The sequence below is a fragment of the Mastigoproctus giganteus genome, chromosome 2 (assembly GCF_048544385.1).
Source record: "Mastigoproctus giganteus isolate SK-2022 chromosome 2, ASM4854438v1, whole genome shotgun sequence".
In the NCBI taxonomy this organism is placed as follows: domain Eukaryota; kingdom Metazoa; phylum Arthropoda; class Arachnida; order Uropygi; family Thelyphonidae; genus Mastigoproctus; species Mastigoproctus giganteus.
The window spans coordinates 65,842,249-65,865,048 of NC_143576.1; the positions used below are offsets into that span (position 1 = coordinate 65,842,249).

A 22,800-nucleotide genomic window follows, 5' to 3' on the forward strand; every position below is an offset into this window, starting at 1 on the left:
ACCACCCCCAGGTCCCTTTCATTCTCTACCACTGTCAGTGTAGTACCACAGAGTTGATACGTTGCTCTGGGGTTGCTGTTTCCCATATGTAGTACTTTACATTTGTCAATGTTAAACTTCATTTGCCACCTCTCAGCCCATCTGCTCAACCTTTCCAGATCCTGTTGCAGTAGCATAGTGTCACTAGTGTCCTTGACAACCCTGCCAACCTTCTTATCGTCTGCAAACTTGGACATTAAGCTGGATATACCATCATCAATATCATTTATATATACAGAAAACAAAAATGGACCCAATACTGAACCCTGAGGGACTCCACTAATAACATTAGTCCACGATGAGCAGTGTCCATTGATTACCACTCTGTCCATTGATTACCACTTCCAGTGTCCGTTGATTACCACTTCTCCCCTTCAACCACCCCTTTATCCATAGCAGCAATTTGCCTCCAATGCCACTCTGCTCCAATTTGTGCAGCAGTCTTCCATGTGCAACAGTATCAACTTAATCTCATTAGTTCCAATGTATACAATAGTATCACCATTTATGCCCTTAAAAGATGATATCTGCACTACAACATCAACTTGTGCCCCTGGCAGACATACCACGGTCCTGTTCCACCTATCCTTCTTGCATAGTATATTCCCCATCTGCCTGGCAGTAGAGTCACCAACATTAACTAGTTTCTGTGGGACCAGCACATTCTGCCTTGGAGATTACCTCTGTTTTGCCTGATGCACAGAAGTGAGAGACGCCTCTGTAGCCAGTTGGGCAGGAGTAGCAGTGCGTAGCACACGCTTCTTGATTAGACCAGGGTTCGAGCCTGTGACGACTAGATACGGAGAAAGATCAGGGTATGACCACCACATATTCCAGAGCAATATGGCCTTAGTTGCTAATGCTCCTAAAGAAAAACAAAATAGCAAATTAATAAATAACAGAAGTGAGCTCTGCCGTTGAGCTGAGCAGTTGAGAGCTTGATCGGCCCTCATATTAATTTCTTCGAAGGATCAAGCTCTCATAGATGCCCATCAGAACACTGAGTTGGCACCTAATTTCTTGTCACTCTAGACACCTAGCACACACAAAGGCATTCTCCTTGGCTAGATCATGTACTCTTTTAGAAAGATCGTCAATCATTCTGCATTTCGAACATATTTTTAGACTGTGATGCATTGGAGAATCGCTCCCTTTGATTGGAATTTCTCGCCCGAGTCACATACTCTTTACTAGTCTGTGATCTTTGCTTCGCAACTCTAGTCTGGGTCATGATTTCTCTTTAAATACAATTTAATTAAGAATGAAATTTAATAATATTTTTGATTAATTAATAATACTATAACAAGCTAACAGAAGACAGTGCTTCGTATTACGCTATCTAGTTTTACATTATACCTTATGCTATCAGTTCGAGATATATATATACATTACACTATTTCTAATCGACTGCAATATGGCAGCTAGTTCAACAATTCTGGCGCCAACACCGGGAGTCGTAACCTCCAAAAATCTGTTGTTAAATTCAAAATAAGAAGCTAACGAATGCTACTAAACCTATTTAATATCTATGTAAAACACAGTATGGTATGTTAATTAACAAAGATTAAAAATATTTATCTTCTACAGCAGCCAAAAATCCACCGACTGTTCTCTTCTGCGACCAGAGCGCCCTCCTTTCAAGGAGGAACTAAAGAAACTTTTGGAGCAAATGGATAGGTGAATGGGAAGGAGATTTTTTTTTTTTTTGCTGATGCTGTGTAAGCTTGCTTTCTTGCATCATATGCTATTGCTAACGCTAAAACAATAGCAGAACTTTTTTAAATCTCAAAATCTGAAAGACAAAGTTGGCGAATGTAAAGAAAGCCAGCACGAGAACAACGAGAAATGTCAGATAACTTACGTGGAAAATTAGTTTCCCGATATGTCACTCTAGTGCTGCTCCCTCGTTAAACAGACAGTAGGTGTTGTCGGTCTGGAGCAAAGTCGAGAACGATATATTGATTGACAGATAGGCATGGCATCGTATGTGCTGATTGGTGCGCGAACACAACACACAATAACATTGGGTTAATATCATTTTAGTAGCACTCAGAAGCACTAATGGTAACTTGCTATAATGAACGCTTTCCATAATGGTGAAAAAAAGGTCAGGTTACCTCCACTTGAATCCCATGGGAGCTTGAACCCCTCCCAAAATGGAGGGGGGTAACCTAGCCTTTTTACTTTAGAATCACATGGACTAGCGCATAAATTGTTTATTAACAAAATATTATTTTTCTAATACTGTACTTTTATTTTTAAAGACACCTATATATCTATAATAGGAGCAATTAATAAATATCTTAAACAATATAGTCCAGATCGGATTAATGCCATCTATTGTAGATTGAACATTACATCCGTAATATTATTGATGACAACAGAAACTGATAGCTCTGTTGATTGTGGGAGGGATATATTGAGAGGGTTAGCCCTTGATAACATCCCTTTCAGTGTATCCTACCACCCATAATTAACATATTGTGTTATATTATTATTATTACCTTATTTTCCTTATGATTTTTCTTTACTAGGTTTGGCCAAAAGGGACTGGTATCGGCTATTATAGCATTTTTGTTGCTTTGACATACGGGTATATGTATTTTTTTAGGGGGCAGCCAGTATACATATTTCTTTATATTTATATAGTATCAGTATTCTATTTTTGAGACACCACATAAAAAATTCTAACATAATATACCATTAAACAGCAGTTACCTTATCTACTTAGACTATAATCAAATATATATATATATATATAGACAATCTAGATGACTTCAACTGGGGCCAACCACCCAAAATGAAGGCAAAAAAAGACAAGATGTTCTCTGTTTCTGTGATGATCAATATATGCTAAGTAATTTAAATCTAAACCAAATATAAACCAGTATAGGCCAAATATAAATCGAATATAAATAAATCGAATTATGATAAAAGTTAAGAATATTTAGAAATATTAGAATCAAAGGTAAGAAATATAAGTAAAATGTAAGTAAATATCAATCATCGTTAAAAATAAAGAGTGTAGGACAGTTTAAAGATATTACAAGATATAAGTTTATTTCTCCGAAATTATTAGGTCAATCCAAGGACGTAGGAGAAACTATTTCTTATCTATACCACTATTTTTCGCCTTTGTGGAGTTCAGATTCTATTATTCCTACACCTTTAGTTTTTCTTCTTACTATCTGCATGTTTCTCTATGCGTTAATTTAATTATTTATTTATTTTTACCGTATCCATCACATAGGGGGCACCACATATTATTTTAGCATTAGCATTAGTAGAGGCATATGATGCAAGAAAGCAAGCTTATTCAGCATCAGCCAAAAAAAAACACACCACTCCCATTTCACCCGTCCGTTCGTTCGAAATACCTGTCCAGTTGAGCCTTAAATTTGTTTAGGCTATCAACTTCAACAACAAGTGATGGAAGTCGGTTCCACCAACCAACCACCCGCTGGCCAAAGGCAAATTTCCGCACATCTATCCGACATCCGTCCTTCCTCAATTTGAATTTATGCCCTCTGAGCTGATTATTTTGAGCAAGATGAAGAATCCCATTGGCATTGAGCATGCTCAAACCATTCAAAGCCTTATACACCTCTATCAGATCACCTCGCCGGTGCCTAGTCTCCAAACTCTGTAATTTGCAAAACTTAAGCCTTTCTTCGTAAGAGCAACCCTTTGTTCCATTCACTAATCTTGTTGCCCTTCTCTGTACCTGTTCCAGCAGCTCTACATCCTTCTTGAAATGAGGCCTCCAGACCTGTATACAGTACTCAAGATGTGGCCTAACCATTGCCTTATACAAGGGAATAATCACCTACTTATCCCTGCTAGAAAAATTCCTGTATATCATTGACAAGACACCATGAGCTACTCTTGCAGCTCATCTGCACTGCTCAGAGAACTTCATATCTGCCTGCACAATTACTCCCAGGTCCTTTTCATTCCCCACCACTGTCACTGTAGTACCACAGAGTTGATACGTTGCTCTGTGGTTACTGTTTCCCATATGTAGTACTTTACATTTGTCAATGTTAAACTTCATTTGCCACCTCTCAGCCCATCTGTTCAACCTTTCCAGATCCTGTTGCAGCAGCATAGCATCAGTAGTGTCCTTAACAACCCTGCCAACCTTTGTATCATCTGCAAACTTGGACATTAAACTTGATATACCCTCATCAATATCATTCATAAACACCGAAAACAACAACGGACCCAACGCTGAACCCTGAGGAACTCCACTAATAACATTAGTCCACGTTGAGCAGTGTCCATTGATTACCACTCTCTGTCTTCTGCCACTCAACCATCCCCTTATCCATAGCAGCAATTTGCCTCCAATGCCACACTGCTCCAATTTGTGCAGCAGTCTTCCATGTGCAACAGTATCAAAAGCCTTTCTAAGATCCAAATATATAATATCAAAGTTATTCCCTGCATCCAGTTCTTTTGTGACGACATCATAGTATCCAATCAAATTGGTCAGGCAAGACCTGCCCTTAACAAAACCATGCTGAGCTATAACTGAATTCTTGTCTAGATGATCCTGCAGTGCTTCTTTAACCAGGTGCCTCCATTAATTTACCTGGAACAGAAGTTAAACTAACAGGTCTATAATTACTTGTGTCAGCCTTTGATCCTCCTTTGTGAATTGGGGTTACATTTGCACATGTCCAGTCTATGGGTACCTCCCCTGAGTCCAAAGAAGCTCTCATAATTATGGCTAGGGGTTTGCTTACTTCCTTTGCTGCCTCCTTTAATATAACTGGATAGATCCCATCCACCCCAGGTGCCTTTTTTATGTTTATCCTCAACAATCTCTCCTCCACTATCATCTCAGTTATTACAAAATCATCTAGCTCACTGCCAATGTTTACTTTACCTACGTCATTCTCCTTCCTGAATAACTCCTCATGCGTGAATGTAGATGCAAAATACTCGTTTAGATTGTTAGCCACCTGAGCAGGATCCTCAACTGTTGAACCATCAATATCCAGTGGACCAATCTGATTCATCCCTTTCCTTCTTCAGTTTAAATAGGTAAAGAACTCTTTTCTGTTTTTCTTTGCATCCTTTGCCAAGGATTTTTTGTAGTCTGCCTTTGCCTGCCTAATCTCCTTTTTGACTTGGTTACAGACCAACTTATATCTATCATAGGCTTCCGTGTCACCCATTAATTTGTATGTATTCCATGCATTTTTCTTCTCTGCCACATGTCTCATTAGTTCATCTGACAACCATTTAAGCCTAAACCTTGAACAATATTTCTTAGTTGGTATGTAAAGCCTGGTAGCTTCCAAGATTAGTTCCTTGAATGCTTCCCATTTTGAGTTTGCTGTTGGTAATATCATCAGTTGGTCCCACTGTATAGAATTTAAATACTGTCTCAGACCATCATAGTCGCCTTTACGAAAACAAAAACCCTTCCCTTTACCTCTGATGGTAGTTAGTAGTTACCTCCTTGAGTAAATCCCACTTCAACACACTGTGATCACTGCCACCTAGTGGTTCATTTATCTGCAGATTCTTAATGCATGAAGAATCACTACTGATAATCAGATCAAGAGTATTGCTCCCTCTTGTTGCCGCATTTTGACGACTATTACATTATATCCTAGATACGGTCAATATATAGTATGTATTATATATTTAATCTTATTTTAATCATTAAATTACGTTCTCTGTCGGGTCAACGATGATTAATATATGCTTATATTTATATTTTACTTATATTTCTTACCTTTGATTCTAATATTTCTAAATTTTCTTAACTTTTATCATCATTTTATTTATTTATATTCGATTTATATTTGGCCTATACTGGTTTATATTTGGTTTAGATTTAAATTACTTAGCATATATTGATCATCACAGAAACAGAGAACATCTTGTCGTTTTTTGCCTTCATTCTGAATGGTTGGCCCCAGTTGAAGTCATCTAGATTGTCGGTAAAAAGCGATTTTTTTATTTTTTTTATTTTCAGTTTTCTTAGGTCCCTGATGGTATTATTATTGGATTGATTTACTTTTTCTAACAATTCTTTATATTATCCTTAATATTCTATAGACATTATGGGTGTATTGCATGATTGCTTGCAAGTGTATTGGCCCATAAATATTAGTTACATATTAGTTATAGTTATTGTAATTTTAACTTTCTCTCTTTACTTTTTTATCAATAATTATAATATATATATATATATATATATATATATATATATATATATACACACACGCACTATATGCACTATATATACACACACACGCACGAAATTAATCCAAAATTAAATAAAGAGATAGAAATTAATAAAATATATATTTAAAATAAATAAGAAAAAATAGTAGGAAACCTAACATCAGTGGCAGCACAATCCACTACATGTTGCTTATAATAAACTAAATTAAAATAGGATATTTTCCAGTAGCATGGCAAACGAGTAGAGTGAAAATGAACTTAACCAAATAAAATAACATAACGATAACAGAAAAATATATTTCCGGGCCGGGGGGGGGGAAGAGACAAAGAAGAAGAGGGTAGTGTTGAAGCAACGTTCCTAAAATAATTTAGAAAATTAAGCCAATTGAATGAAATTTAGCGGCACCCCCTTCACCATAAAAAGTTCCTATACAAAGTTCAGCAACTATATACCGCTACTTTGCTAGCCATTTATTCCTTTCTATCCTGTGACACATTCCTTCAATCGTTTAACCCTACCACTAACCCCCTTTAAATTCATAACAAAAATTGGTTAAGTTAATTTTAATTTACTATTTCGCTATTTTATTTTATTTAATTATTTATTTATTTATTTAAATACATAAATTATTTGAATACATCTCCAACCTATAACACTTGGGGTAACTAGCCCAATATCATCATTCTTCTCTTTCTTGGTGATTCCCTCCTACTTCTCTCTCTCTCTCTCTCGCTCTCTCTCTCTCTCTCTCTCTCTCTCTCTCTCTCTCTCTCTCTCTGGGTAATTCAGAATTTTGTTTTGGCCGGTGCAGCATAAGCCTCAGACTTCCTTGCACCAAATGACTAATAATAACATAATTAATTTATATTATTTTATTTTAAAACGTTCCCGATTCCTTACACCAGGGATCGCCAGCCTATACTACATACTGTAGCCCACATTCAGTCTAAACATTTTTTTCTCCACAACAGTACAGAACGCTACGTCCACATGTAACCCAAGCACGGTACTAAGTACTATAGGTTCTAATACCTCTCATGTTTGGGGTTCACATAAAAAAATAATAAAAAATGTAAGTTATTCCATTTCTTGCTTTTTATTCCTGTTATTCTTTTTATTCTAGTTATTCTTTTAATCTTTACTTCCAGCCTCTGTCGGGTCAGCCATGAAATAATATTTAATTTATTTAAATTAAATTTAATTAATTAATTTTTTTTATTTATTTAAATTAATTAAATTAATTTAATTTATTTAAATTAATTTAAATAAATTATTTTAACTGACTTAATCAATCCTTACCTACTTTTCATGCGTACCACGTGGAACATAATGTATTTCATGTCAGAAACAGAGGCTATACCCACTTATTAGCATTAGCATTAGCATTAGTAGAGGCATATGATGCAAGAAAGCAAGCTTATTCAGCATCAGCCAAAATAAAAGAAAAAAAAAAAAAAAAAAAAACAACCACTACTCCCATTTCACCCCTCAATTCGTTCGAAATACCTGTCCAGCTGAGCCTTAAATTTGTTTAGGCTATCAACTTCAACAACAAGCGATGGAAGTCTATTCCACAAACCAACTGCCCGCTGGCTAAAGGCGAATTTCCGCACATCTATCCGACATCCGTCCTTCCTCAATTTGAATTTATGCCCTCTCAGGTGATTATTCTGAGCAAGAGGAAGAATTCCATCGGCATTGAGCATGCTCAAGCCATTCAAAGCCTTGTACACCTCTATCAGATCACCTCGGCGATGCCTAGTCTCCAGGCTCTGTACTTTGCAAAACTTAAGCCTTTCTTCGTAAGAGCAACCCTTTGTTCCATTCACTAATCTTGTTGCCCTTCTCTGTACTCGTTCCAGCAGCTCTACATCCTTCTTGAAATGAGGCCTCCAGACCTGTATACAGTACTCAAGGTGTGGCCTGACCAATGCCTTATACAAGGGAATAATCACATCCCTGTCCCTGCTAGAAAAATTCCTGTATATCATTGACAAGACACCATGAGCTACTCTTGCAGCTCGTCTGCACTGCTCAGAGAACTTCATATCTGCCTGCACAATTACCCCCAGGTCCTTTTCATTCTCTACCACTGTCAGCGTAGTACCACAGAGTTGATACGTTGATCTGGGGTTACTGTTTCCCATATGTAGTACTTTACATTTGTCAATGTTAAACTTCATTTGCCACCTCTCAGCCCATCTGCTCAACCTTTCCAGATCCTGTTGCAGCAGCATAGTATCAGTAGTGTCCTTAACAACCCTGCCAACCTTTGTATCGTCTGCAAACTTGGACATTAAGCCTGATACACCATCATCAATATCATTTATAAATACAGAAAACAACAATGGACCCAACACTGAACCCTGAGGAACTCCACTAATAACATTGCCACTTCCTCCTTTGATTTCGGTGGCTGGCCCTCGAAAAAGGTGTTGAAATCACAGGACAAACAGCACTAAGTTATTCTTATTATTCCTCATTTCTTCTCCTTTATCTTATCTTCCTTCTTTGTTAACTGTGATAGCGGTCACAGTTCCATTTGCCCTTTGTTCTCCATAACTAGCGTTACTAGTAACGTAACATTAGCACATTGCCCTTCACGACTATAATTTATATAGAAATTATGGTCGTTGGGTACTTTCTGCATATAGCAGTATCCCAGGTTCATAATCTATTATTATTTTTATTTTTTCCATAGCCTATTTACCAGTATCAATCAAACCAATCTCAAATTGGTACTCAAAGATATCTATGATAAACATAAGAATTTTATTTCCTGCAACACCTATTACTGGAACAACATACTTAATTTATGTATTTCCAATAACTTCATATATGATGGTAATACAGTATATCAACAAACCAATGGAACACCTATGGGCAGCCCAGCCTCATGCATTATAGCCAACCTATATCTATACTGGTCAGAAACCTCATTTCCTCAGGAACTATTACTATTCAGATATATAGATGACCTCATAGTAATTAACTGCCCGAATTTCATCCAGGATTATGGACAGCTATACCCTAACGAACTTGTACTAGAAAGAACTAACAATTCTGATACAGCAGCCCATTTTTTGGATCTAGACATCAATATAAAAAATGGTATAGCCTCCATCAATTTGTACAACAAACGTGAAGCATTCAACTTTAGCATAGTAAACTTTACACAATGGAATTCCAATATTTCCAAACAGGTACATGCTAATGTTATCTTAGCACAATGCATCAGAATAGCAACAATATGCAGTGACAAAACAACAGTTATTGATAACATCAGAATATTATACAGTAAACTGACCAAAAATCTTTTTCCTATTAAATACCTGCGTCATCATATCAATAAAGCCCTTAACATATTAAGGCACAAGAACTTAATAGATATCAATATAAACCGCATTATTAGTTTATAACTAATAATTATTCCCATACGCATCAAGTTTATATATAGTGTAAATACAATACACTAGGCCTCTTTGGTGTCTTACGGTCTGGAAAACTTGTATCCACCGATTGGCCAGACATAGTGTATTACCTTGTAATTACCTTGTAATTAATTTTAATTATATCTTGATTGATTTATTTAATTGTTAATTGTAACTTATATATTTATGTTACACTTTTAACACAACTGACTTAAGTACATGATGCACCTACTCTTGGACATTCGTTCAGGGTCCTAACTATAGGAACGGGTTTGCAACCCCGAACTACCCTAGCCCAACTACATATCACTAATTTAATCATCTTTTTGCTTTACTAAATTCTATATTTTATGCTCTGTGAGCCATTAGTGTAACGAAAGCAATATCAGAGTACTATTTTTTTTACTATACCCAATCGATATATTTTTCGCCTTAACAAAGTTTAGCTACCTTCTACTGCTACTTTGTAAGTTATTATTTCTTTGCTATCCCGGGGTTTGAGCATCATGTACTTAACTTTAACCTAGCGTAGCTCCACCGCTTACGTAAATTACATAATATACAGACACCAAAATTCGTCTAACGCTAGGAGCCGCTAGCATTTCTTCGCATATATACACGGGTTAGCCTCCAGCACTGTCTTTTCTGTCAACCCGTCCAGTAGCGGTAAGTTCTTGTCATTCTTGTCATTCGGACACTACCTTCCTTTGTCTTCACCTTTTTGGCGGGCCACTTACTTCTGTAAGGTCATCCATGTTCTGCATGTTATACTTTTGGCATAATATTTTTGCTTAACTTGTATTTTATTTATTTATTTATTTATTCAAAATTTATATTCTAAATTATTTTAGTTTTTACCACGTGTCTTCGTACACGTGTTTTTTGACATACAGAACATGTCAGATACAGAAGTAAGAGTATTGCTGTTCTTTTTCATAATTTGGGTGGATGACCTCTGAAGAAGACACAGAAATTATGAAAGATACTGCAATGCTATTTCTACCTTGGTCGTTCTTTTCAAAATTTACATTTTTTCAAAATTCGCACTTTGTTTATAACGTTACATTTTTCTTTTCCGTTCTTCCCCCTTTAATCAACATATATCGCTCCCAGGATACACGGTATTTTCATTATTAGCATTAGTTATATTATAGATTTATACCTACTACATTCTACACATAACTTTAAAAATAATTTTATATATATATATATATATATAGAATTGGAAAATAGGATGCCAATATTATTTCCTAACCTAATGTTTAAGGTTAGTTCACTAAATATAAGGAAACCGTTTCTATTATTTCCTGACCTACCATTTAAGGTCAGGTTACGAAATATAATGAAAAATAAAGAAACCTTTTCCTGTTTTTTGTAACCAAACCTGTATAGTAAAAATACTCATGAACTCCAAAGACTTGCTTTTAATAAGAACATAAAAATGAACAGAATGAAACTTTTATTAATTTAGTTTTCATCAAAAAATCAACCAACATTTTATTTTCCTTACAAATTTCTTCCGTATTTAAAAGATTTATCGCTACTATTACCTGTTACCGTTCATTACAAAACTATTATGCACCGTTTTTACTCATAAATACACATTAAAATGCCAACCAATGACTACACAGTAGCTTGTCCTCTGTCACACCCACCACCAATCATTTCATCGTTTACCATGCCTACCTGTCAATCAATATATCCTTCTCGATTTCAGCTCCAGACCGATAATACCTAATGTCTGTTTACCGAGTGAGCAGCACTGGTGTCGGGAAACTAGTTTTCCACATAAGTTATCCGACATTTCTCTTCGTTCTCGTGTTGGCTTTCTTTACCTTAGCCACAAAGTTTTTAAAAACTAGTATATTCTGGAAAAAACGATGCATATGGGAAATGTATTTTTTTCACTCACTACTCATTCAGCAATAAAAAAGCAGTTGTGTACAACCACATTTTAATCTAATTCCAAAGAAAAAGATTTTCAAACTGAATTGTAATATTTAAATAGCACTTTTAAGAGTAGATCCTATCCAGAAGGGTTAATAAAGCTGGTAACTGCAGAAGTGAGAAACGCTTTATGAAATCATAGAATGCCTACCCACCCAAACACACACACACACACGCACACACACACTTGTGATCCACTCCTTTTGAAACATTGTTTCAATACCATATCATAGTCAATTTGTAAAAGGGTATAAATCAAGTATTCTGAGTTATCCAAATCTGTGTAGTTTTTTTGTCATGAAATGAAATCAAGACGTGTTTATTAATTATAAATCCTGCCAACCTTTGGAAATAATATATTAAAATACCATAGTTTCTTAATCCAACCAAAGGCAGAGGCACCAGGGAGCACACCGCAGGACTAATTTTTAATCATAATCAGTTCTTCTTCTGATTGTATCCAACGCCCTTAAATAATCGGGACACTTTTTATCAACTGCGGCATGCCCGGTTGGACACTTTCTTCTCCAACAATTTGCATACTTTGGTGGTGGTGGTGGCGGATCCTTTTTTGTGCACTCTCTAAAGGAGTGACCACAGATAACATTTGCTACACGGTGCCTGGCCACATGGCTGTATAACATCCATCTATAGCACTGGGCTGGCATCAGGTGATCCCTCACCTGTCTTAACCCTCTTATCCAATCAAAAAATCAGAAATGCAAAAGGAGGTAAATTACTCCTGCAACTGAAATAGCCATGTTCTGGAGTGCAGCCCGAATAACATATATGATACTATTTTTAGCAAAGGCAATATAGCATTCAGGGGATCTTCAAAAAATTTATTTGAAAATGACGACGGTAACAAGCTAAATATTTTGTTATAATCACTGAAGACGAAAATAAAGATATGAATACAGGGAATCATGCCAAATTAGTAGCCTTAAAAATAACACCTAATAAATTTCATTGTTCAATTATAACTTGGCATGATATTTAAAATAAAAATTAATGTGGTAAGTAAAATGCTCCATAAAACGAATTGTGATATACATGAAGCTCTTGAGTGTCTCCAAAATATCACGGAATATTTTAAAGAAAATAGAACAGAGGAACAGGCCAAAAAAATTCTTGATTCAGCTAATAATATGGCTGCTATCATTGGCATTGAAGCTTCGTTTCCAGAAGTAAGCACTGTAAGGAAAAGACTGAAAAAACATCATTTCGATTATGAAAGTAGAGATGAGGCTATTCAGGATCCGCAACAAAACTTAAAAATTAATTTTTTCTTGCAAATTATGGACACAACAATTTTCTTGTTAACTGAAAGATTTACAAATATGAAAGAACATGTAGAAATATTTAAAATGTTTTATAATATTTCTGAATTAAAAAAATAATGATCAGTTGACAATTTATTAAATCATTTCACAGATTTACTGTTTAAATTGTTGTTATTATTATTAGTTATATGGTGCAAGGAAGCCTTTTCCTTTTTTCACTGCACCAGCCAAAAAAAATTCCCGAGTTACCCTGAGAGAGAGAGAGTCAGAAGTACAAAGGAATCGCCAAGAAAGAGAAGAATGATGATATCCAGCTCGGAACCCTGGGTGTGCCAAGTCCATCCTCACCAGATGTGAGCCCCTGGGTGATATTGATCGTAATTAGCATTAGCATTAGTAGAGGCATATGATGCAGGAAAGCAAGCTTATGCAGCATCAGCCAAAAAAAAAAAAAAAAAAAAAAAAACTTTCACTTCGCCCCTCCGTTCGTTCGAAATACCTGTCCAGCTGAGCCTTAAATTTATTTAGGCTATCAACTTTCACAACAAGGGATGGAAGTCTGTTCCACCAACCAACTACCCACTGGATAAAGGCAAATTTCCACACATCTATCCTACATCTGTCTTTCCTCAATTTGAATTTATGCCCTCTCAGGTGATTATTCTGAGCAAGACGCAGAATCTCATCAGCATTGAGCATACTCAAACCATTCAAGGCTTTATACACCTCTAGCAGATCACCTCGCCTAGTGCCTAGTCCCCAGACAATGTAATTTGCAAAACTTAAGCCTTTCTTCATAAAAGCAACCCTTTGTTCCATTCACTAATCTTGTTGCCCTTCTCTGTACTCGTTCGAGCAGCTCTATATCCTTCTTGAAATGAGGCCTCCAGACCTGTATACAGTACTCAAGGTGTGGCCTGACCATTGCCTTATACAAGGGAATAATCATCTCCTTATCCCTGCTAGAAAAATTCCTGTATATCATTGATAAGACACCATGAACTACTCTTGAAGCCCGTCTGCACTGCTCAGAGAACTTCATATGTAATGAGTCCGATATTGATCTTTTAGCATTATCGGAAGAACTTAGAGTACTTCAGATTTATATTAAAGACAATATTACTGCTTTCGAAGTTTTACAATATATTTTTAAAAAATAATTTTACAGATGCTTTTCCAAATGTAAAATTAATCAAAAATTATTTACGATCAGCAATATCTCAACAACTACTCTCTAATTAGGCAATAATTTCAATAGAAAATGATCCTTTGGAACAAATAAACATAAATGAAATAATAAATTCGTGCATCTTAAAGTGAGGAAACATAAATTTGTATTTTTTTTTTTTTAATTTTAATTTTCCTTTTATTTTATTGTGGTTACGATTACTGTGATTTAGAATTTAAAGTTTATTTCAGAATGATTTTGTTATTTTTGTCTTTTTTTTTTTTTTTTTTCATTATATTATATGTGAGATAAGTTGTAATTCTTTTTTGTTTTTTAATCCAAATATTTTGGGTAAAATTTGATTTTGTTTAGTGGCAAGCACATGGGGTCGCAGCAGCCCTGGTGTTGGCAGTTGACCGGCTATTGTGTGATATGAGGATGCATGATAAAATGACAAAAGCTGACCCCTGCCACGAATATAGATAGCAACAAAATTTATTATCTTTGTTTCATGAAAATAAAGAAATTTATCTTTTACTTCTGGTGGTGAAAACAAGTGATAAATACAGACATTTTTTCCTTAGCTAGCACAAACAGTTTACATCCATTTGGTTGCAGTAAAATAATATGTGTTCTTATTTTGGTGAGCAGAGAGAAAGAGAGTATCTTGAATTGTGAAAACTAATATGCACATGGACGTCATGCCGAAATGGAATTGCTCACAATAAAAATGCTTGGTTAGGTAATCGCATATTCATATTAAAAATTTGAAAAACTAGGAAACTTTTATTTCAGTCTATAATGCAACTGTTAAAAGAGAGAAAGGGAATCATCATTCTTCTTTTTCTTGGTGATTCCATCTCTCTCTCTCTCTCTCTCTCTCTCTCTTGGGGTAATTTAGAAAATATTTTTTTTTGGCTGGTGCAGCATAAGCCTCAGGCTTCCTTGTGCCACATGGCTAATAATAATAATATCCCCAACACCTGCATTGTATGAAAATTGCCCTGCATGTATTAACTTTCCAGCAGGAAATACATATTGAAATACTTAATTTTCATTGGAGGGGAAATTTTCAAACCCCCATATTGAGGTTCTGCAGTTTGATTATACATATATACTTTTCTTATATAGATTCTAGTATCTTTTATTATATACTTTTCAATACTTATCTACACTTAGTTTTTAGGATTTTTTATTTATTTGTATTCTGTAAATAAACTGTTTTAATTTTTGACTTTTGCTGGTTAGGTGATTACTTTTATTATAGAAGTATTAAAATTTGTATTCACTTTTTAGATAAAGTAAATCTTAATACAGTCGATTCCGGTTAATTGGGACACATCGAGACTAGATCACTTTGGCCCAATTAAGCAAAATTTTAATAAGCTGAAAAGCACATTCTAACGGAGGCAAAAGATATGAATAAAATAATGGGAATGTGGCATTTAAAGAAAGCACACTGTATTTAAGTTATATTGGTACAAACATATGTTTAAAAATAACTAAAGCTAAAAGCAAACAAAATGTACATATGTAAAATGAAAATACAGTACAGAATAATGTCCATCCCAAGCAAAGGTGAAGTGTACCCTGAAGTGTTCTCTTTATGGACTGCAACTGAACAAAGTCGGCACAGTTATCTAATACTGATAAAGGACTGCCTTCCTGCATGAAATAGCATCTCAATTCAGAGATACATTTCCTGGCATCCTAATTTCTCACTCGCTTAAGTATATCATCATCATCGTTTTCTTGGTCTTCTGGTGTCTCTGAGTGTTTTGCTGCAATTTGTTCAATAATCATTTCCTCATAATCTTCATTTTCATCATGGCATTGAAGGTTATTGTCAATATTTAAAAATTCTTCACAATTTTGGACCTGTTGCAGTTCCAAAGCCATTTCATTTTCTGTATAGCTCATTGCAACTGAATCACAATTAGTCGTGAAACCACATTTAGCAAAACAATTCTGAATTGTTTTGCTGCTTATTCCTCACCAGCTATTGGCGATAAATTGTATAGCTTTTAATATTGAAACTGTTGCACTAACTTCTATTGATTTTGAAGATGATGTTGGCAGATTTTCCTCAATTGCTTCAAGGATGTGATTAACCAGCTTTCCGCAATAATAGGTCTTCAAATTTTTATAATTCCCGCGTTCATAGGCTGTATTAGGGATGTGGCGTGGCATTAGGGAGTAAAAATTCCAGTTTAATATTTTTTAAACCAGCTACATTAGAGTGTGCCGTGCAGTTGTCCAATATCAACAGAATTTTTCGGACTTCTGTTGCAGTTCCCCGTCCCAGTTCATTAGCCATTGCGTAAAAATATATCCATGCCTTCTTATTGGCATAATATGAAACTGGCAAACTGCCTAAACAATAAGGTTTAGCACTTTTACCAGTAACCAAAAGTTTGAGTTTATCATTTCCTGACATATTTGGGCCATTGTTTTCTTTGAACCGGACAGTTTTGTGTTGATAGCTGAGGGAACCTTCTGGCGTAGCATGATAATACAGGCCTGTTTCATCGGCGTTGTAAATGTCATCCCCAATAAATGTTTTAAGCAACTCTGGCAGTTTTTCAGATTTCCATTGCCCGGCACTCAAAGCATCAGCACTCTCCTTCTCGCCATGTGCTTTTTTGTAACTAATATCATGTCTACATTTCCTTTGAGACAACCAACCATCCATCGCTTTGAAATTTACGTGACCTAGCTTTTTTGGCTAACTCTTCTGACTTGGTTTTTAACTTAGGGCCGCTTACACGCACACCTCGTTTAGATACAGTGGAAAACCATTGATTCAAAGCATCCTCAACATCTGGATCTTTTGCTTATGACATGTTTTCTTTAAACCCACATGTAATGTCCACTCTTCTCTAGGTTTTTCTTATTGCTGTAGCAGTCGTGAAATTGTAGATTTTGGCACTTTTGTTATCTCCGCTAGCTGACGATGACTAATGTTAGGAGGTTGACCTTTTATCTTGTCAAGAATAGCAATTTTTTTCTGAAAGCAACAAATCTTTATGTGGCATCTTGACAGGGATCTTAAATGTACTGAAAAAAAAAGTCACTGCACTGTTTGGTACAGTTTTTAATCTATGCTAACCCTAATTTTTAATCTATGCCAACCACTGCACAGCACAACTTCGCAGTAACTGATTCGGCTGCTGCCCACATGATCTCTTTGTTATGAGATTGCGCACCATCTACATGTAGTTTCTTGTTCAATCACGACCTTCATTGGCCCAAATAAGCGGAACAAATTCAGGCTAAATACTTTTTTTGTTTCTGTTCTTCAAATTTTTCCCCAAATAAACAGCTGCACCGATTAACCGGAATCCACTGTATAAGATTTTTAATTATTTCTTTTGCATGTGCTCTAATTTCTCTTGATAAGGATCCAAAATCCAGAAAGCCCGGTCCCTCTGTTGTGTGAGAACTGGTTTTTTGAGTCTCGAACACTCATATATAAAAATCATTGTAGATTTCAATGAAATGTGTTCATTAGACTTGATGAACACATTTAGTTGTTTAAATATAGCTCATATATCGGAAATGTATTTGATGATTTGATATCCTTCAAGATCTGCACACTTTTGGACTCAAGAGTCATTGAGAGTTTCCTAGAAGACAGAACCTTTCAGATTCATTATCAGAATTCTCTCTCTTTCAAATGCATGCAGGAGGATGTTCCCCAGAGATTAATGTTAAGTTCCACATTGTTTGCCATAAGAATCCGTAACATTTGGGTTCGGTGTTGGGTCCACTGTTGTTTTGTGTATTTATCAATGATATTGATGAAGGTATATCAGGCTTAATGTCGAAGTTTGCAGATGACACAAAGGTTGGCAGGGTTGTTAATGACAGTAATGGCAGTGTGCTACTGCAACAGGATCTAGATAATTTGGGCAGATGGGCTAAGAAGTGGCAACTGAAGTTCAACCTTGACAAATGCAAAGTACTGCATATGGGTAGAAGTAACCCCAGAGAAACGTACCAACTGTGTGGTACTACACTTAAGGTGGTAGAAAATGAAAAAGACCTGGGAGTAATTGTGCAGTCAGATATGAAGTTTTCTGAGCAATGCAGACAGGCTGCTAGGGCAGGTCATGGGGTTTTGTCAATGATATATAGGAATTTTGCTAGCAGGGAAAAGGAGGTGATTGTCCCTCTGTATAAGGCAATGGTCAGGCCACGCCTTGAGTACTGCGTACAGGTCTGGAGGCCTCATTTTAGGAAGGATGTAGATTTGCTTGAGCGTGTACAGAGAAGAGCAACACGATTGGTGAGGGGAATGAAGGGATTCTCTTACCAAGAGAGGCTTAAGTTCTGCAAATTGCAGTGGCTGGAGACTAGGCACCTGCGCGGTGATCTGATTGAGGTCTATAAGGCCTTGAATGGGTTGAGCACGCTGAATTCTGATGGGATCCTTCCACTTGTTCAGATTACGAACCTACGGGGACATAAGTTCAAATTAAGAAAGGACAGATGTAGAATAGATGTGCGGAAATTTGCCTTTAGCCAGCGGGTGGTTAATTGCTGGAACAAACTTCCATCTGTCGTTGTGGAAGTTGATAGGTTAAATAAATTTAAGGAGGAACTGGACAGGCATTTGGAGGGAATGGTGTGATGATTTTTTTTTTTTTTTTGGCTGATGCTGCATAAGCTCCTACACTTGCTTTCTTGCATCATGTGCCACTACTACTACTACTACTACTACTACATCACACACAATATTCCAGTTAGCACACAGACAACTTAATGATTTCCTGCTTTCATAGGTGCAGAAACAATTTCTTTAGTCTTTTCTGTGTCTGTGTCTCTTCCAGTAGCCTTCATTGTCTCCAGAGATTATTCACTCAGGAAAAGCTCTTGAGTGAATAATCTCTCCAACTAACAAGCTGTGATTTATACAGATTACGTGAGTGCAATAACAGCATTGCAGGTTATGTGCCAGTCAACCCACTCTGTCTTGAAACCGATTAACTCCAATTTAATTACTCTATGCAATATTAATCATCTGGTTAAATTCTGTAGGATGCCAAGATATGCAGGCATCCCAGGGAACAAATATGCAGATCAAGCTGCTAAACATCTATCCACTCAAGACTCAAATGATTATCAGGTGCCATACATGGGTTACAAATCTGCCATACAAAACGTCTATACAGAACAGTGGATGCACATCTGGAAGGCTCAGGGTATATGCCATTACAGTTTAAACAAGAAATGCAGGTATGGACATCAAGCTTAAGGATGAACAAGCAGGAAGCACCCTTTGCCAGAACTCAACCAACATTCATTTGACACATTTGTTATCTGTTTGTTGGGGAAGGTCCACCATGTTATATGTATTGTAATTCCTTACTTACCATAAAACATATTCTTCTAGACCATAGTATCTGCAACACAATTTTTAAATTGCTTTCTTCCATACAGAAACCCCTATGATTAATCATCTTATAGGATAAAAGCAAATCTGGCTGATTTCTTTATGTTCCTAAAGCAGATACAATTATTTGATGGATTTTAACTTTATCTTAGTGGAAATCATGTAATAACAACATAGAAGTATTCACCAATTAGCTTTAGTAATGCTTGCAACAACTACTTAATAGTTTGCAATTAATAGTTTATATATACAGTTTATATGCATAATGAAAAATTTTTAAAGGAAGTTTTCTTTTAAGTCAGCAAGTAGTTAATCATTATAATAAGTTGTTCATATAGAAGCAACTTCTTTCAATTTCCTGTTTAAAAAAAAAAAAAACAGTAGTTCCTTTTACTTTTTAATTTTTTATTTTTTTTGTGCAGCAAAAGCTTTTGAGTTTCTTACACCTTACTTATATTTTAGAAACACAGTGTAGTAATGAAGCCATTCCAATAGTAGCTCAGTTATACTTCAGTTGTTTAAATATAGCTTAGTAAATCTGTTCTTAACAGGATACACAAGTGATTGTATTAGTAGACCTTTGCAAAGAGATAGGCTCACATTTAACAAATGGGATTCACATTTAATTGATGTTGAAACATGTGGAGATATTTAGATAACATACTGATATTGTAAACATGAAGAAATACCACAGTGCCATCCTAGTAAGTGTTTGGGAATGGGGGACAAACCATTATTGCCCTTGTGTTATTATTAACCTTCCATTCTGCTTTAAATCCTTCTGTTATTTTTTAAAATTTGTAAATAAAAAATCCTCCTGTGTACCTTTGCCACTAGTATTCTTTAACTGTTATACTATGCTTTCTGCCGCCTCCGTATCCAGGTGGGAAGGAGCAGCAGTGCGTAGCACACTCTTCTTGATTAGACCGGTGTTCGAGCCCATCACCACCAAATACGGAGGATGCGGAAAGGTCAGGGAATGACCACCGCATATTCTCGGAGCAATATGGCCTTAGTTGCTAATGCTCCTAAAAAAAAAAAACCAAAACCAACTATGCTTTCTGCTTTCATTTCAGTATACTATTAAATTTTTGTTTGGCATTTAACAGATGCACTTATATGAGCAAAAGCATCTATCTTTCTTCTAGATAACTCCCATGGTGTGAGAGAGAGAGAGAGAGAGAGAGATGTCAATGGTACGTGTTTAAGCTTGTTGAAGAACTTTGGTTTCACCAGCTAAATTTGATCTAACAAAAATGCAGATATTCTTGTTGCAGATGGCACGCAAGCATTTGTGTTTTAATCTGGAGTTTGAGCGAACTTGAAAATTCTCAAAAAAAAAAGTTTTTATTGTTATTTTTGGTTTCCACATTTATTTTCATTTGATATTTTTAAATTAAGGTTAACAGACCATAATTAATATATTGCCATTTGACGTACAAGTTAGTGCAATTACATCATTTCTGCAGTCTATATTGCCATTTTCAATTCTGTAAAAAAAAAAAAAACAACACTAAATTTTTTTTTTTAAATCAAAATAAAAAAGGATGATTCACAGATGCCACTTAGGTGTCTTTGTTAAATTGTGAGTTCGGATGACAGAAGGTAAAAGTATTGTAACAAATGATGGAATGTGAAATGTGCTGTAAAACCTTTCTCAGTAACTGAATTTTTTTTGCTTCAGTGCTTTAGGCGCCTCCGTAGCCAGGTGGGAAGGAGCAGTAGTGCATAGCACACGCTTCTTGATTAGGCCGGGGTTCGAGCCCATCACCACCAAACATGGAAAGGATGCGGAAAGGTCAGGGAATGACCACTGCATATCCCGGAGCAATATGGCCTTAGTTGCTAATGCTCCTAAAAACCAAATAACAACGGGTTCAGTGCTTTTTTTTTTTTTCTTCTGTGTGTTTATTTGTTTTATGAAAAGGCTGTGTCAAAATTTGGGTGCATGAAACAAGTATTTGCTTAAAACTGCTGTGTAAAGAATGCTAGCTAAACAGATTGACATCCGACAGATTAGTCTTAAAAGTAAGGTATGACTTAAGCAAAACTAATTTTGGAACAATACACTTTATTAAAAATCAGTAAACATAAAAATTGTCATTTAAAATTTAAATTTTAGCTGACTATTTTTGGGAAATAAATGCAATACCTGTTATTGATATGAAATATCAATAAGTATTGCCATCCTTTCCCCGCATGGAAATTGTTGCGGTGACTGTAGTTCTGGAATTGCATATATAACCACTAGTATGCATGATACATTGTTAACTATGCTTCTCGATTTTTAGTGGTCTTAAGTAATTATGATGGAAGTGTAAACTCCTCGGTTTATCAGACTATCAAAAAATTTTTTTTATTTTAAATAATTATTACATCATAGAGTGTATGTACTTGTAATCAGATTCCTTCTTTGGCTTTCAGCTGTGTCAAGAAGATGATGTTAGGATGTTTTGTTATATTATTCCAGATATTTATACTCAGGTAAAAACAAAAAAGTGTATGTTTATGTATTACAGTTGTTTTTATTTAATTATATATATTAAAGTAAAATATGTATTTCCAACTGTTGTGCAATTCATTAATTTTTTGTTTCATGTAAATGCTAAAAACATTATTTTTAAATAATGCATGCTAACAAAAAATTGCATTGTAAACTGCTTTAACTATAAGTTTTCCTTGTTTTTTCTGTGTGTTGTTTCACAACATCGTTGTTATTATCAGGATGTTATTGGCATCCTGTTTCTCATTAAATAGCCATGCACTAGAGTTTATATCAGTATCATTTCTGATGCATGGGCTAGTAGTTGAAAGTATTGTGACTACTTGTCTTCCAAAAACAGAATAGTAGAGAGCCACATATTTTTAAGAATGAAAAAATTTAAATATAAAACCTCAAAATTTCCAATATTATAATCAAATGGAAATTATTTTCAGATGTCAGCAGAGTGTCTTTTCAGGATGTTATTTATTTTTAGTAGCTTTAGACAATCTCAAAGGAAGTAGCATTTACGTATTTCCAATATGTCATATATAATACATTTACAGAGTCATATTGTTAAATGGAATTCCCCCCCTCCTCCCAATTTATAAATATTAGCCAGTGGGATTAATATTGCATTGCTATAAACTTAGCCTGTGTTAAATTAAAAAAACTTGAACTTATAAATATCAGAATTTGGAATAATAAAACCTTTTAAACGGGTAGGTGTCATTTTTTTTTTTTTTTTTATGAAAATTTTAAAAATGTTTTTTTAAAAACACATTTTAAGAGAAATAAAACTCATTATTTCTGCTCAAACGAAAAACTTGCAAACAAAATTTAAATGTGA

General features: G+C 35.4%; 1 protein-coding gene across 2 annotated transcripts in view; it reads left to right on the forward strand.

Moving 5' to 3' along the window:
- The window catches only part of IntS3 (integrator complex subunit 3), a 1,056,838-nt gene that overhangs the window by 750,474 nt on the left and 283,564 nt on the right, over positions 1-22,800 (forward strand). For both annotated transcript variants that reach the window (XM_090368499.1, XM_090368500.1), the window contains one exon: positions 21,893-21,952. In XM_090368499.1, coding sequence (XP_090224625.1) covers positions 21,893-21,952 — 60 coding nt within the window. The remainder of the gene's footprint in view (positions 1-21,892; positions 21,953-22,800) is intronic.